Here is a 13,311-nt window from a genome sequence, read left to right as displayed (position 1 = left end):
TTAATATTGCTCTATTAAGTGAGCATTATAATCTCCGTGTTATTTGTTTTAAGGTATATCCAGGCTTGCGAATGAATGAATGATTGAATGAATGAATGAATGATTGAATGACTGAACGAATGAATGAATGACTGAACGATGAATGAATGAAAACTTTATTATCACATGTGTCAAGTCACAGTGAAATTCTTTGCTTGCTTACCCAAGGTATGCAATTAGTCACCACATATAGGGCACTGACAAAGTTAGAGGTCCCACTTTGTTCTTCCTCCCTCTCATGGCAGTCCCCAGTCCGGGTCCTTCCCCCGGATATCTTAATGATTCAAATTCTTACATAAACTTACCTCCATAAAAACAAATTAACTCCACCAGAAACTAACATTCATATTATGGCAAATTAAATCCTCATGCATCATTTAACTATATTTCTGTAATAACAACTTTAATAATGATGACTGTACTCATCATAGTCTTGCAGTGAAGGTTCTTGATCAACAAAATGTCACCTATTCATGTTCTCATTCAGTGATGTTTGACCCCCTGAGTTACTTCAGCATTTTGTGTTTTTCCTTAATATTCTTCCTTATCTTGTGCACGCCTCACTAATCTTGTAAACATTTTTCATATGATGAACGCTGGACACAGGTCTTTCCTCGTGGACACCTTAAAGGTGCTACTCAGATACTTGATTTCACTTGTTTCATTTTCTTTCTCCAGGGAGGTAAAGGAAGAATAGGAGTGGTTATATCATCGTATATGCACTTCACCAATATATCTGCAAGGTAATAGCTGAAATTGATTGATGCACCTTGCTAAAGTTTGCACAGTTGTTGATTGGGAGAACTCCATGTTTTCTTGTTGATTTGTAGAATTCATCGTGTTCTGAAGGGCCTGGTCCTGTGCTATACTATTTTATGTGCTTATCTTAGTTTCTTATTTGAAAGATATATTCCCTTTACTGACTCGGAATGACCAGTAATTGCTGACTGCCAATAAAATCTGCATCCCATGAAATGAATATTAAAAGATACTTGGTAACAAACAGAAATTGGTGGAAATACTGAGGCAGCACATGGAATGAAAGAAAGAGTCAATGTTTCAGCTCAATGATCTTACATCAGAACAATTCTGATAAAGAAAATCATCAAGCTGAAATGTTAATTCTCTTTTTTCGCCCTGTTATTTGACCTGCGGAGTATTTCCAGAAGTTATTGTTTCCATTGTGTACAATATTTTGCTGATGTATAAAATGTAACGTTGCCTCTGCTGCACAACAGAAGCTACTTAACAATGTTGTGTACCGTCCCATTTCATAATCAGCACAACTTTCACTGATTAACTTATCGTTTTCTCATTTCTGTCTGAACAGCCTCTCTGAACAGACTTTAAAAATGTTTCCCATTTAAGAATTAGCATTGCCAGCTGTTGAAGCTTAATATTCACTCATCTGAACTGTTTATCGTTGCAGTGCTGATCAAGCCCTTGACAGGTTTGCAATGAAGAAATTCTACGATGATAAAGTGTCTGCCTTAATGCAACCATCACAGAAACGGTGAGTTTGCAAAGTTGTCTTATTTGATCTCACTTGGGTTCTTTTTATTCATTATTGATTTGCCAGTGGTATGAGCAAAGAAATTAATGTTGTCATGACATCTTGAAAATCCCTTAATTGAAGATGAAGAACACAATTTTAAAACTCCTTAAATTTAGAATTAATGCAACAGAGTGCTGAGCAGCCAGGATGGTTAATCTCTGCAGATAGAAAATACATTATGATTAAATAATTAACTATCCAATTTTGTTTTTAAAGGATCTGATATTGTTTATTGTGTAAATAAATCTACATTTTTGGTTTTAAGATTTTATCTTAATCCCCGTTAAGTAGATTTTCAATACATAGTAATTGCATACATCTGGAGATTAGTGAGAAGCAACAGAAATGACTTTGGGTGAATTGTCTACGATAGTGTTCGCTTGTTTTTAAGCTTACAGAAGAACGTGTATCAAGAAATGTTGTTAGAAGTATTATAAGTGTGTTGGAGACAAAATTTTCAACTTGGATCCATGCATACCAGCATAATCCCAAATTAGACCCTAACTCCGTTGACTGAATTGTGCACAATCTGCTGCAGGAAAGAAAGGACTATTTAGCACCAGTTTTTAGAAACATAGAAACATAGAAATTAGGTGCAGGAGTAGGCCATTCGGCCCTTCGAGCCTGCACCGCCATTCAATATGATCATGGCTGATCATCCAACTCAGTATCCCGTACCTGCCTTCTCTCCATACCCTCTGATCCCCTTGGCCACAAGGGCCACATCTAACTCCCTCTTAAATATAGCCAATTAACTGGCCTCAACTACCCTCTGTGGCAGATAGTTCCAGAGATTCACCACTCTCTGTGTGAAAAAAGTTCTCCTCATCTCAGTTTTAAAGGATTTCCCCCTTATCCTTAAGCTGTGACCCCTTGTCCTGGACTTCCCCAACATCGGGAACAATCTTCCTGCATCTAGCCTGTCCAACCCCTTAAGAATTTTGTAAGTTTCTATAAGATCCCCTCTCAATCTCCTAAATTCTAGAGAGTATAAACCAGGTCTATCCAGTCTTTCTTCATAAGACAGTCCTGACATCCCAGGAATCTGATGAACCTTCTCTGCACTCCCTCTATGGCAATAATGTCCTTCCTCAGATTTGGAGACCAAAACTGCACGCAATATTCCAGGTGTGGTCTCACCAAGACCCTGTACAACTGCTTTTTCTTCATCTAACCCAGTGCATGAGAACAACAAGAAGGAATAGTTCTCAAAGGAAGTATGGTAGTCGTGCAGTGTAAACATTCCTGATATTTATGCGGCAAAACGAGATGTTGCTCCTGACCATTAAAAGTGTTTAGCAAACTCTTTCAAGGTAAAGTTTAAAAGTCGAGCCAGGGAAATATTATCTCTAGTTTGTTTAATTATTTTCCCTACTCTCCTGTATATTTTTTTCAATTCTCTGAAACCTAGGGTTCTCAAAGGCTCTTTTAAGGCACAGGTCGTTTTTGGAAATCTGTTCAGTTAAGGGAGTGCCAAGGGCTGAAGTTGATAGTTGACACTGCTTGAATAAAAACGCTGCAAACGGGTAAAGACGGAGGGCTTCTACCCCACTCTCTCCCACCACCACACCGCCTCACCCCGTCCAGCACTATGCAATGTCGACCAGTTGTGACATTCCTTTGCTACCACAGTTAAAATCAATCACGGCCAAAGGTGATAGTCTGCTCTGGGACTGAATGCATGGCCATGAAATTTCAGCTCTATATATTTTTAAATGAACAGTGTTGATAACATTGTTTTAAGTGACAATTTTTAAAGCATGAATAAAATGCTGTATGATATTTTTGTATTGCATTACTTTTTCAACATTTAGCATGTCAGTCAGCAGTGTGTTTTACATATGTACGAATTAAGATCAAGTGGGCAAATGTTTAAGGTGGGAGGAGAAGGATTTAATAGGAACGTTTCGGGCAATCCTATTACACAGAGGGTGGTGGGTAGTATAACAATATACAACAGACAGCAGACATTTGGACAGGTACATGGATAGGAAGGGTTTGGAGGGATACGGGCCAGGTGTTGGCAAATGGGACTTTGTCCAGTGGGACACCTTGCTCAGCATGGACGAGTGGGCTGAAGGGACTGTTTCCATGCTGCATGACTATGTGATTGTATGGGATGAAGTAAATAAACAGTCAACTACTGATGATAAAGTAGTTCCTAAAGTTTGCTTTCCTTGTTAATGGGTGGATCATTTTAGATCAGCTGGAAAAAGGAAGTGAAACGTGTTAAGCAGTGCCATGACGAGTACAAGTGGAAGCATAGAGTTTTGCCATAGGTGCAAAATCAGCTTTAACAACCTCTTCACAAATATAGCATTTCACTGTCACTGATGTGAAAATTTCAGCAGACGTATATATAGGTTTGTGTTATTGCAATCATGTGCCATGTTTGGCACAACTCAAGGAAATTCTCAGCACCTGGCATCTCAGCTTTCTTGTGTAACAGAAATTCTTCTATCATGTGAATGTGAAATACAAATGGAGTTGGATATTAATGTGAATATCTTAACAGTTACATTGGAAAATGTAGATACTTTTATGATGTTGAAGCTACGAGAAACTGGGATAAATGACAGGTTCTTGATGTGCCAAGTGTCCTCTGGGTGAAGTTTCCTAAACTCATATCACACAAGTCTCCTGCAGTTGGAACATATTAATGCCAGTTAAAACAGTCTCGTTTGGAGCACTGATCTTGAGCTGTAGGACAACTACTCCCTCTGAGCATTTGGCAGTGATCTCCGCATTAGTGTCGGCTGTACCGAAAATGATCTTCTGGCAGTCTGCATGCTGCCTTTGTAATTTAAGGATGACTGTTTAGCACCATCTGGGCTGAGGAACAAATCCTTTAAATTGGCACTGCAGTTTATTTTTTTCTAAACTACCCAGTACATGAAAAATCTATAATGTACTGTAGCTACTTCAAAGGATAACCTACCTGGCAGTACATGAGAGAAAGATACTCTTAGCATTGTGCTTTTTCTCAGAGAAAATTTGATTCTTTGAACATAATCATGCTACTTCTAAACCAACATAAATCTTAAGGATTGTTTTCAATGGACATACGCTGAGATTTTATTTCTATTTTTAAACTGTGAGATTTAAAAAACATGTAATCAACTTCTTAAAAGTTGCAAACGTATCTTGGATTCATGCTTTGTGACCTGGAACATATTTCTAACGTGTGTCCGCATTCCCTGAAGCCTTCATAAGATAGGCGCCGGTTGACCTAAACTAATCTTACAACTTTTCTTTATTGCACTGGAATCCATCAGCAGTAAATCAGTAGTTAGCAAAGGACGGTGTAGCAAAAAGGTTCAACTGTTGCCTGCCTAGCACTGCTAGTTTCTAGAACACATTGGCTCCTGGCTTATCTGGAGATGCACAGGAAGAATCTGTGGCCTCTGTGATCTCATGAATGACTGAGGCTGACAGGCCATCATTGATACTTTCCTCTTCTTAGAGCCTGTCACGATTGAACATTCAAGGCAAGGAGACAATGAAATGCATTTTAACTGCCTGAGTCCAAGTGTTCTTTCATTCAGGTTTTCTATTTCCAATAATGGAAAATTCCCATGTGCAGCCATCGTTTCCTGACTAACACTCCATTTAAATCTTTTCCTTTGGTAAATGTTCTTAAAAAGCTGTTAGAACGTTTTGTTGCTGTTTTGTATGCAAAGCAAACAATCAGTTATAAGTGAAAGGTTGAAAGTGCTCACAGGATCCATGAATACTTGAAGAACAGAGATTTTGGAAACAAGGTTAATAATGGATTGTATTGTTGGAAATTTCATTTGAGAGCTGCCATTTCTCTTGGTGTCACAGTTATAGAAGCAGTCTATTAAATTGGGTCAATGGTATCTAATCACAACACACTGACGCATTTGTATGTTGAGTTGATTTTGGGTGGAGAACAAGCAAATTTAAGTAAACCATAGCTTGTTAGGAAAGTACTGTTCAGTTGAGAAATATGTCGATTTTGGAAGTACACTAAACAAATCTGAACACCCCAAAAATTTGGAATAACTTCTCAATGGCGGCAGGTGTTAATCATGTCTGTTGTGAGCACCATTTGACACATAGTTGACTTTGTAACAACTTTGAACCTAAAATGCTGAATTCCCATCAAAAGGAAATTAAAGGATTGAAAAAAGGCAAAACTTTTACTTGGTATTTGATTTAAGTATGAAAGTAAAGTATTAACTACAGATTCCCATCCATGAAGTTTGAGCTTTCATGTTAGTAAGTGGAAAAAACATTGGCTGCATGGTCCACTTGCTAAACCTCGACAACAATGGACATTCGCTTACTTGCCCTGTCCTGAGGATGATAAAATAAATAGGAAGAAGCCTGGATCTAATGCAGAAATGGATTTCTACTTCCCGAATCCACACAAGGAAGCTTCTGAAATGACCCCCTGAAATGTGACTTCCCCTCTGCCATAGTTGACTGAGCCCTCACACACGTTTCCTCCATTTCATGTACATCTCGTCTCACCCCATCTCTCAGCAGGCATTACAGCAATTGAGTTCCTTTGATCCCCACCTTTCACTAACTAATATATTGCCTCCACATCCGATACATTATCCTCTGCCATTTCCACCAGCTCCAACATGATTCCACCACCATAGAAACATGGCCACATGGAAATTAGGTGCAGGAGTAGGCCATTGCTGATCATCCAACTCAGTATCCCGTACCTGCCTTCTCTCCATACCCCCTGATCCCCTTAGCTTCAAGGGCCACATCTAACTCCCTCTTAAACATAGCCAATGAACTGGCCGCAACTACCTTCTGCGGCAGAGAATTCCAGAGATTCACCACTCTCTGTGTGAAAAATGTTTTTCCCATCTCGGTCCTAAAAGACTTCCCCCTTATCCTTAAACTGTGACCCCTAGTTCTGGACTTCCCCAACATCGGGAACAATCTTCCTGCATCTAGCCTGTCCAACCCCTTAAGAATTTTGTAAGTTTCTATAAGATCCCCCCTCAATTTTCTAAATTCTAGCGAGTACAATCCGAGTCTATCCAGTCTTTCTTCATATGAAAGTCCTGACGTCCCAGGAATCAGTCTGGTGAACCTTCTCTGTACTCCATCCATGGCAAGAATGTCTTTCCTCAGATTAGGATACCAAATCTGCACGCAATACTCCAGGTGTGATCTCACCAAGACCCTGTACAACTGCAGTAGAATCTTCCTGCTCCTATACTCAAATCCTTTTGCTATGAATGCTAACATACCATTCGCTTCTTCACTGCCTGCTGCACCTGCATGCCTACTCAATGTCCTTTTGCTATGAAAACTCAGCGGGTGCAAGCATCTACCATTCGCCCGAAACGTTGCCTATTTCTTCGCTCCATGATGCTGCTGCACCCGCTGAGTTTCTCCAGCATTTTTGCCTACATTCCTACTTTCAATGACTGGTGTACCATGACACACAGGTCTCGTTGCATGCCCCCTTTTCCTAATCGGCCACTATTTAGATAATAGTCTACTTTCCTGTTTTTGCCACCAAAGTGGATAACCTCACATTTATCCACATTATACTGCATCTGCCATGCATTTGCCCACTCACCCAACCTATCCCAGTCACCTTGCAGCCTCCTAGCATCCTCCTCACAGCTAACACTGCCCCCCAGCTTCGTGTCATCCACAAACTTGGAGATGTTGCATTCAATTCCCTCGTCCAAATCATTAATATATATTGTAAATATATATTATTTACAGTCACATCCTCCTCTCTTCCCCTCACCCTAACTTTTGGCTTACTGCACAGACCACTTTCTCTGGCAGTCCCCCATCCACTCATCTCTCCCCTCCTTCCCACCTGTCACATACCATTGAAACTGAAAGATGTAACACCTTGCCCTTCACCTTCCTCACTCCACAACCATCCAGGGATCTAAAGTATAGAATAGGGGGGCTATTTTGTGGAGCACCTGTGCTCTGTCCACAATGGCCATCTCTAGCTTCCAGCAATATGCCATTTTATTTCTCCTACCCATTCTCCCACCTGCCTGTCCGTCCTCTGTCTTCTGCATTGCTATGGAGAGGCCAAATATGACTTAGAAGAACAACATCTCATATTCCATTCAGGTAGCCTACAACACAATGCTCTCAACTTGAGCTTTCCAATATCAGATAACTCACACCTCTGGTGTTCTCCTCACAAACACTCCCATATCCATCTAGTTTCCCCTTTCTTCTTTATTCATCCCCTGGTCCCTATTCCATCCATCTATAATTCCATCTTCATCTGGTTCCATCTATCAGCCTCTTACCCCCATACTGCACACTGGTGATCATTCCTGGTTCCTCTCAGTCCTAATTCAGGGTATTGACCTAAAACTTCGACCTACACCTTCTGCCTCCGCAGATGCCACTTACCCTGCTGAATTATTTCAGTTTTTTGCTTTTGTTCTAGATTCCTGCAGCTCCTGGTTTTCAGAGACCATTGTTGCCCCATATTGGTCTCCTATTTATGTAAATATGCTCCTATAAGCTCCCCCCCCAGTCTAGTTCAGTTAATAAAGCACTGAGTCAAGCACTGGAACAACTAAACTTTATTTTTAGATAGAACAGCAAATTACCCTATACGATACCTAACCACCGCGGGTTCGATCCTTGTATCTGCCTGGCCAAGCCCTTCAGCCTCGTTCAGAGGCACTCCAAAAGGCCAAGCAGTCCCAAGCGCTCTTCCAGAAGATCGACAAAGGACCTCGTTGGAGCTGCCTTTTATAGGTCCCCAAACCTTGAGGGGCCAAACTACAGAGAGGTGGTCTCTTTATAATCCAATCAAACATTAATTACAACAATACATTATTGACAGTTACCCAGACCAATAACATAATCTCCCTTACATTGTTTTAGGAGAAGCTTCTAGAGGAAGCTAACTTAACTTGAATAACACAACATTTACCCTGGAATTCAAAACAACCCTGCCAGGGCTTAACACTTTGGCCAATCAACAAACAGCAGGGTAACTGTCCAGCAACATTATTTACAATATATACAAGGCTTTTGCAGTAATCCAATCATATCAATGCATTTAAGTTTGTTTGCAGAGTTTCTATACATTTTATTAATTAAGGGGAAATGAGGAGAACACCTGGATCCTTCACCTTCCTGCATATCACTGAGGCTCAGACTAATTGCGCCATCCAAAGCCTGTAATTTCCCACTGACAAAGGTTAAGCAATTCTGACAGATGCAGGGATCCTCAATTTCATGGTGTCTTTAATTTGGTCAATATTAACATTTACAAAAGCTGCCCCCTATAATTGGAAATTAACTTCTCTCTCAGGATCTCGCTTTTAATTACTCTGATTTCTTCCATCGCACATCTCTCAGTTCTCTCAATGTTTTTAGTTTATGACATTACATGAATGTACGTTGTTGAATAGTGAAAAAGATTAAACAAAGTAATAAGTACCATAGATTGGACTAACTTTACAATCTGTTTATCCCCTCAGGTATGCCCATTTTTTAAATGGTCTGCTGTCTGGTTCAGTGAAAATGAACGCCACTCCATTGTTTCTGCACTTTGTCATTTTGCATGGCATTCCCAGTTTTGATACTGGCGGAGGTAACTCTTTGAAGTCAGCAAAGAATGTAGATATAGAAATGTAGTGACTAAATAACGGCTGTTACTAGTATAGATAAACCTCCTTTTGTGTTCATAAGCTGCAAAATTGCCTTGTTAAGAATTATAGTCATGCTGTATTCTGGCTGCTGTATCTTGATGGTTCTCAAACTGGTTGGTCTGGGAATCAGCTAGAGAGTACTACCTTTAGGATACTGCTCTGTAAAGTAAAATATAAAATGATTGTAATTTTTTTAATTCATTAAATGCAAATGTATTTTTAATGGCAAATATTTCCATGACTAAAACTAGCAAACTAGAGCAAAACATAAAGTGCTGGAGGAACTCAGCGGGTTAAGCAGCATCTGTGGAGGGAATGGACAGGCGATGGTTTGGGTCGAGCCTCTTTCTCAGACTGAGGAAGTGTCCCGACCCAAATCGTGTGTCTGAGAAAGGGTCGTTACCTGAAATATTGCCTGTCTATTCCCTCCACAGATGCTAGCTGACCCGCTGAGTTCCTCCAGCACTTTGTATTTTGCTCAAGATTCTAGCATTTACAGTTCCTCATGTCAGCAAACATCCTAGATGCTCGAGTTAAAGCTACCATGCAGCTAACTTTAACAAGCTGAAAACCTATAAGGCTAATTCGTCCACATAAAATTGAACTAGTGTGCTAAGTTCTGGACCAATTCCTGTTTAACGGTAACATTTTTGCAAGGGTGTAATTTCTTGCTCTCACTTTCCTGGGTATATTACACCAACTAGCTGGGTCATGAATCTTAGTCTCACATGAAATATTTTCATTTTTAACATGGAGGGTTGTTTGTTCCTCCCCACAGTGCACTTTAGAGCTGTGTGGGATCTGGGAACAGCAGCTGTACTTCCTCCACCCCTGCTCACCCTATGTCTATAGTACATGGAAATATGTGGTAGATATACGAAGCCTAGTTGACAACTTAGCCCCACATAGCTTCTGTTTACAGTTGACATTGGTTCCAGCTCCTGCAAGACTTCATTTAACATATGTTCTCAGACTTACGCTGAATGTATTTGACCTCTAATGAGAGGGTCTGGGCTGACTGCGGTGATCGCCTATGCTGGGTGTTTTCTGTCTTGTGTAGTTGTAAAGGATGGCGTGCAGAGTATTCTGGACACAATAACAATCATTTTTTTGAACACTACTAAAGCATTTTAGTTTCGTCTGAAGAAGGGTCCAGACCCGAAACATCACCTATCCATTTTCTCCAGAGATGCTGCCTGATCCGCTGAGTTACTCCAGCACTTTGTGTCTATCTTTGGTATAAACCAGCAGCTGCAGATAATTTTTATTAGTTTAGTTCATGTTTAGTTTAGAGATACAGCATAGAAACAAGTCCACCAAGTCCTCACCGACCATCGATCATCTGTACACTTGTTCTAATGACTGTCCATCCCTCTGGTATCCAACTAAGTTACTATTCCCACATTCTGACCATTAGCACCCACCATCGATACATGCTTAAACTCTCCAATTCTCTCTTTAAACGCTGTCCCATCTCGGATGCTTTGAAATGTAGGGGTTTTTTTTGATATGGCGTTTTTTCTAGCCGTCCACTATATTTTATCCAACAAAATTTAATGACTTAATAAGGGGTATCCAGGGCTTTTAGAAGAACGAAAAGTGACTTTTAACGGTAAGAATAAGATTCCAAGCAGGACTGACTGAGTGGATGCTGAGAGAATGACCCAGCCCACTTGGGAAACAAGGACAGGTGGGGAGGGACTTTCAGAATCAGGGATCACAATAAAATTCGGGGTGCAGAGGGATTTTTTCTCAATGGGTCACGATGGTTCATTCCCAGAGATCTTTGGTGAGTTCCTCCAGCACTTTGTATTTTGCTCAAGATTCTGGCATTTACGGTTCCTCATGTCAGCAAACATCCTAGATGCTCGAGTTAAAGCTACCATGCAGCTAACTTTAACAAGCTGTTGTAGATGGAGTCATTGGGTATATGTTTGCTGGAGATTCACAAGATATGAACTGCATAAGAGTTAAGGGTAATGGGGAGAGTGCAGAAAAGTTGTGTTGAGACCAAGATTTGTTTTTATTGATTGATCTTATTGAACAACGGAGCATTCTCAAGAAGTCGCAAGGGACTGCAGATCCTGGAATCAGTAGCAAAAAAAATGCTGGAAGAACTCAACAAGTTAGGCAGCAATGGACAAAGATACTTAGTCTGGACCCAATCCCATTTTTCTCCTAGGTTGTCAGCAACAAATAAATGAACATTGAACTATCCAATTTCAGAAAACTTGCTCTCCCTTTGCCTCTTTCTCTTCCTATCTGCCCTGGTCCTTTCATGTACACCCTTCTTCCCATAATACTCCCCAGCTCCCATCACCCCATTTATTTTCCTTCTCCCACCTATTCCTTCGGCCAGTTACCCACACACTCCTCCCATTGGATCCCCATCAATGCACACCTCTGCCCCGCCTTAATTGTTCCCATCTACCGCCACCTCGCCTTCTCCACTCTTCATCTTCCTTTCCTATCACATTGCAGAGTCACAAACAATCACAATCACAATGCTACTTTATTAGCCAAATATGTTTTGCAACGTACAAGTAATTTAGTTTGCCAAGTTAGTCATACGAATAAAAAGCAACGGAACACACAAAATACATTTTAACATAAACATCGACCACAGTGACTCCTCCACATTCCTCAGTGTGATGGAAGGCGAAAAAAAGTTCAAATCTCTTCCCATCTATGCTTTCCTCCATTGACGGGACAATTTTGACTCGCGTAGCCGGCGGTGTTTGGGCCCTCCGCATCGGGGCGACCAGCTCCTGCATCGGAGGGATGTCAGCTCCCCGCGCTGGGCGATCGGACCCCAGGTCGGGGTTGGTCGAGCCTCTGTATCGTTGGAGCTTCCCAACTGTGCCATTTCACTATAATGACCCTTCATTATATTTAAAAAATTATAGATTCAAGGCAAAATTCCTGTTGTAATACAAAATTCTGCTTTATCCACAATTATACCTTGCCCTACCCTTCCTTTGTGAGGCTAATTTGAAGAGCGGTGTTTTTTATTGATCACTCATTAAAAACATGAACGTAGCTATGTAATTTTTTCATTTGACACGTCAGAAACTATATTTAAAAATTTTAATGCTATGAATTCTCACTTAATAATTGTTATTTTGCAGTTTGCCGCCCATTTTTAAAGATTTACCAAGCAATGCAACCAGTCTACACTTCAGGCATCTAGTGAGTTTTACTCTAACAAATTAAACCAGATTTGACTTTCCATCCTTAGTGCTGCTGTTCACTTGGGGCATGATAAATAAAACCTGTTTCATGTTTTTTTTTATAGCAATGTTGGGACTGAAAACCAAAGCAGAATATGCATTTCGATAGAGCCAGCACAACTTCTTAAAGGTGATATAATGGTGAGTTCGCTGTGACCCAAGAACAATTGTGGCCTGACGAAATTAAAGGACAAATCACCACAAAGGAATCTTGCTACATTTTGGGGACGGGTGGGGGAGGGGAGGAAATATATGATTTTTTGTCATTATACGTGTTAATTTTGTTTAGTTTTGGTTTAGTGACACAGCATAGGAACAAGCCCTTCAGCCTGCTGAATCCATGCTGACTATCGATCACCTGCTGACATTAGTTTGATGTTATCCCACTTTCTCGTCCATTCCTTACACATTAGGTGCTATTTTAACCAATTAACCAACTCGCGTCTTTAAGATATGGGAGGAAACCGGAGCACCCGGAGGAAAGTTATACAATCACAGGAAGAATGTGCCAACTCCACACAGATAGCTCCAGAGGTTGAGATCAAAACCGGGCCTCCATCGCAATGAGGCAGCAACTCCACTGCTGTGCCGCCTGTGTAGACAATATAGTTCCTCTTATGGGATAATCAAGGAGAAACATATTTTAGATGGAGATTTTTTTCCTCTTAGAAGGTTGTGAGTCTCTGGAACTCTAACTCCGAAACATCCTCAAATTAGGTCACAGACGACATAGGTTTCCTTGAAGTAACTCACATTCTGCATTTCATTTGCTCTACCTATTCTACTTGAGTTTAACTTGATTGTATTTGTGTATAGTATTATCTGAATTGTCTGAATAGTGTGT

At 40.5% G+C, this 13,311-nt stretch overlaps 1 protein-coding gene across 6 annotated transcripts in view; it reads left to right on the top strand.

Moving 5' to 3' along the window:
- Window positions 1–13,311, top strand: part of LOC129710317 (tensin-3-like) — a 484,648-nt gene that overhangs the window by 343,951 nt on the left and 127,386 nt on the right. For all 6 annotated transcript variants that reach the window (XM_055657243.1, XM_055657253.1, XM_055657263.1 and 3 more), the window contains 5 exons: window positions 718–782; window positions 1,469–1,552; window positions 9,067–9,179; window positions 12,366–12,426; window positions 12,533–12,608. In XM_055657243.1, the coding sequence (XP_055513218.1) occupies window positions 718–782; window positions 1,469–1,552; window positions 9,067–9,179; window positions 12,366–12,426; window positions 12,533–12,608 (399 nt within the window). The remainder of the gene's footprint in view (window positions 1–717; window positions 783–1,468; window positions 1,553–9,066; window positions 9,180–12,365; window positions 12,427–12,532; window positions 12,609–13,311) is intronic.

This window comes from Leucoraja erinacea, chromosome 2, assembly GCF_028641065.1.
Source record: "Leucoraja erinacea ecotype New England chromosome 2, Leri_hhj_1, whole genome shotgun sequence".
NCBI classification, from domain to species: Eukaryota; Metazoa; Chordata; class Chondrichthyes; order Rajiformes; family Rajidae; genus Leucoraja; species Leucoraja erinaceus.
This window is presented reverse-complemented; position numbering and strand designations above follow the sequence as displayed.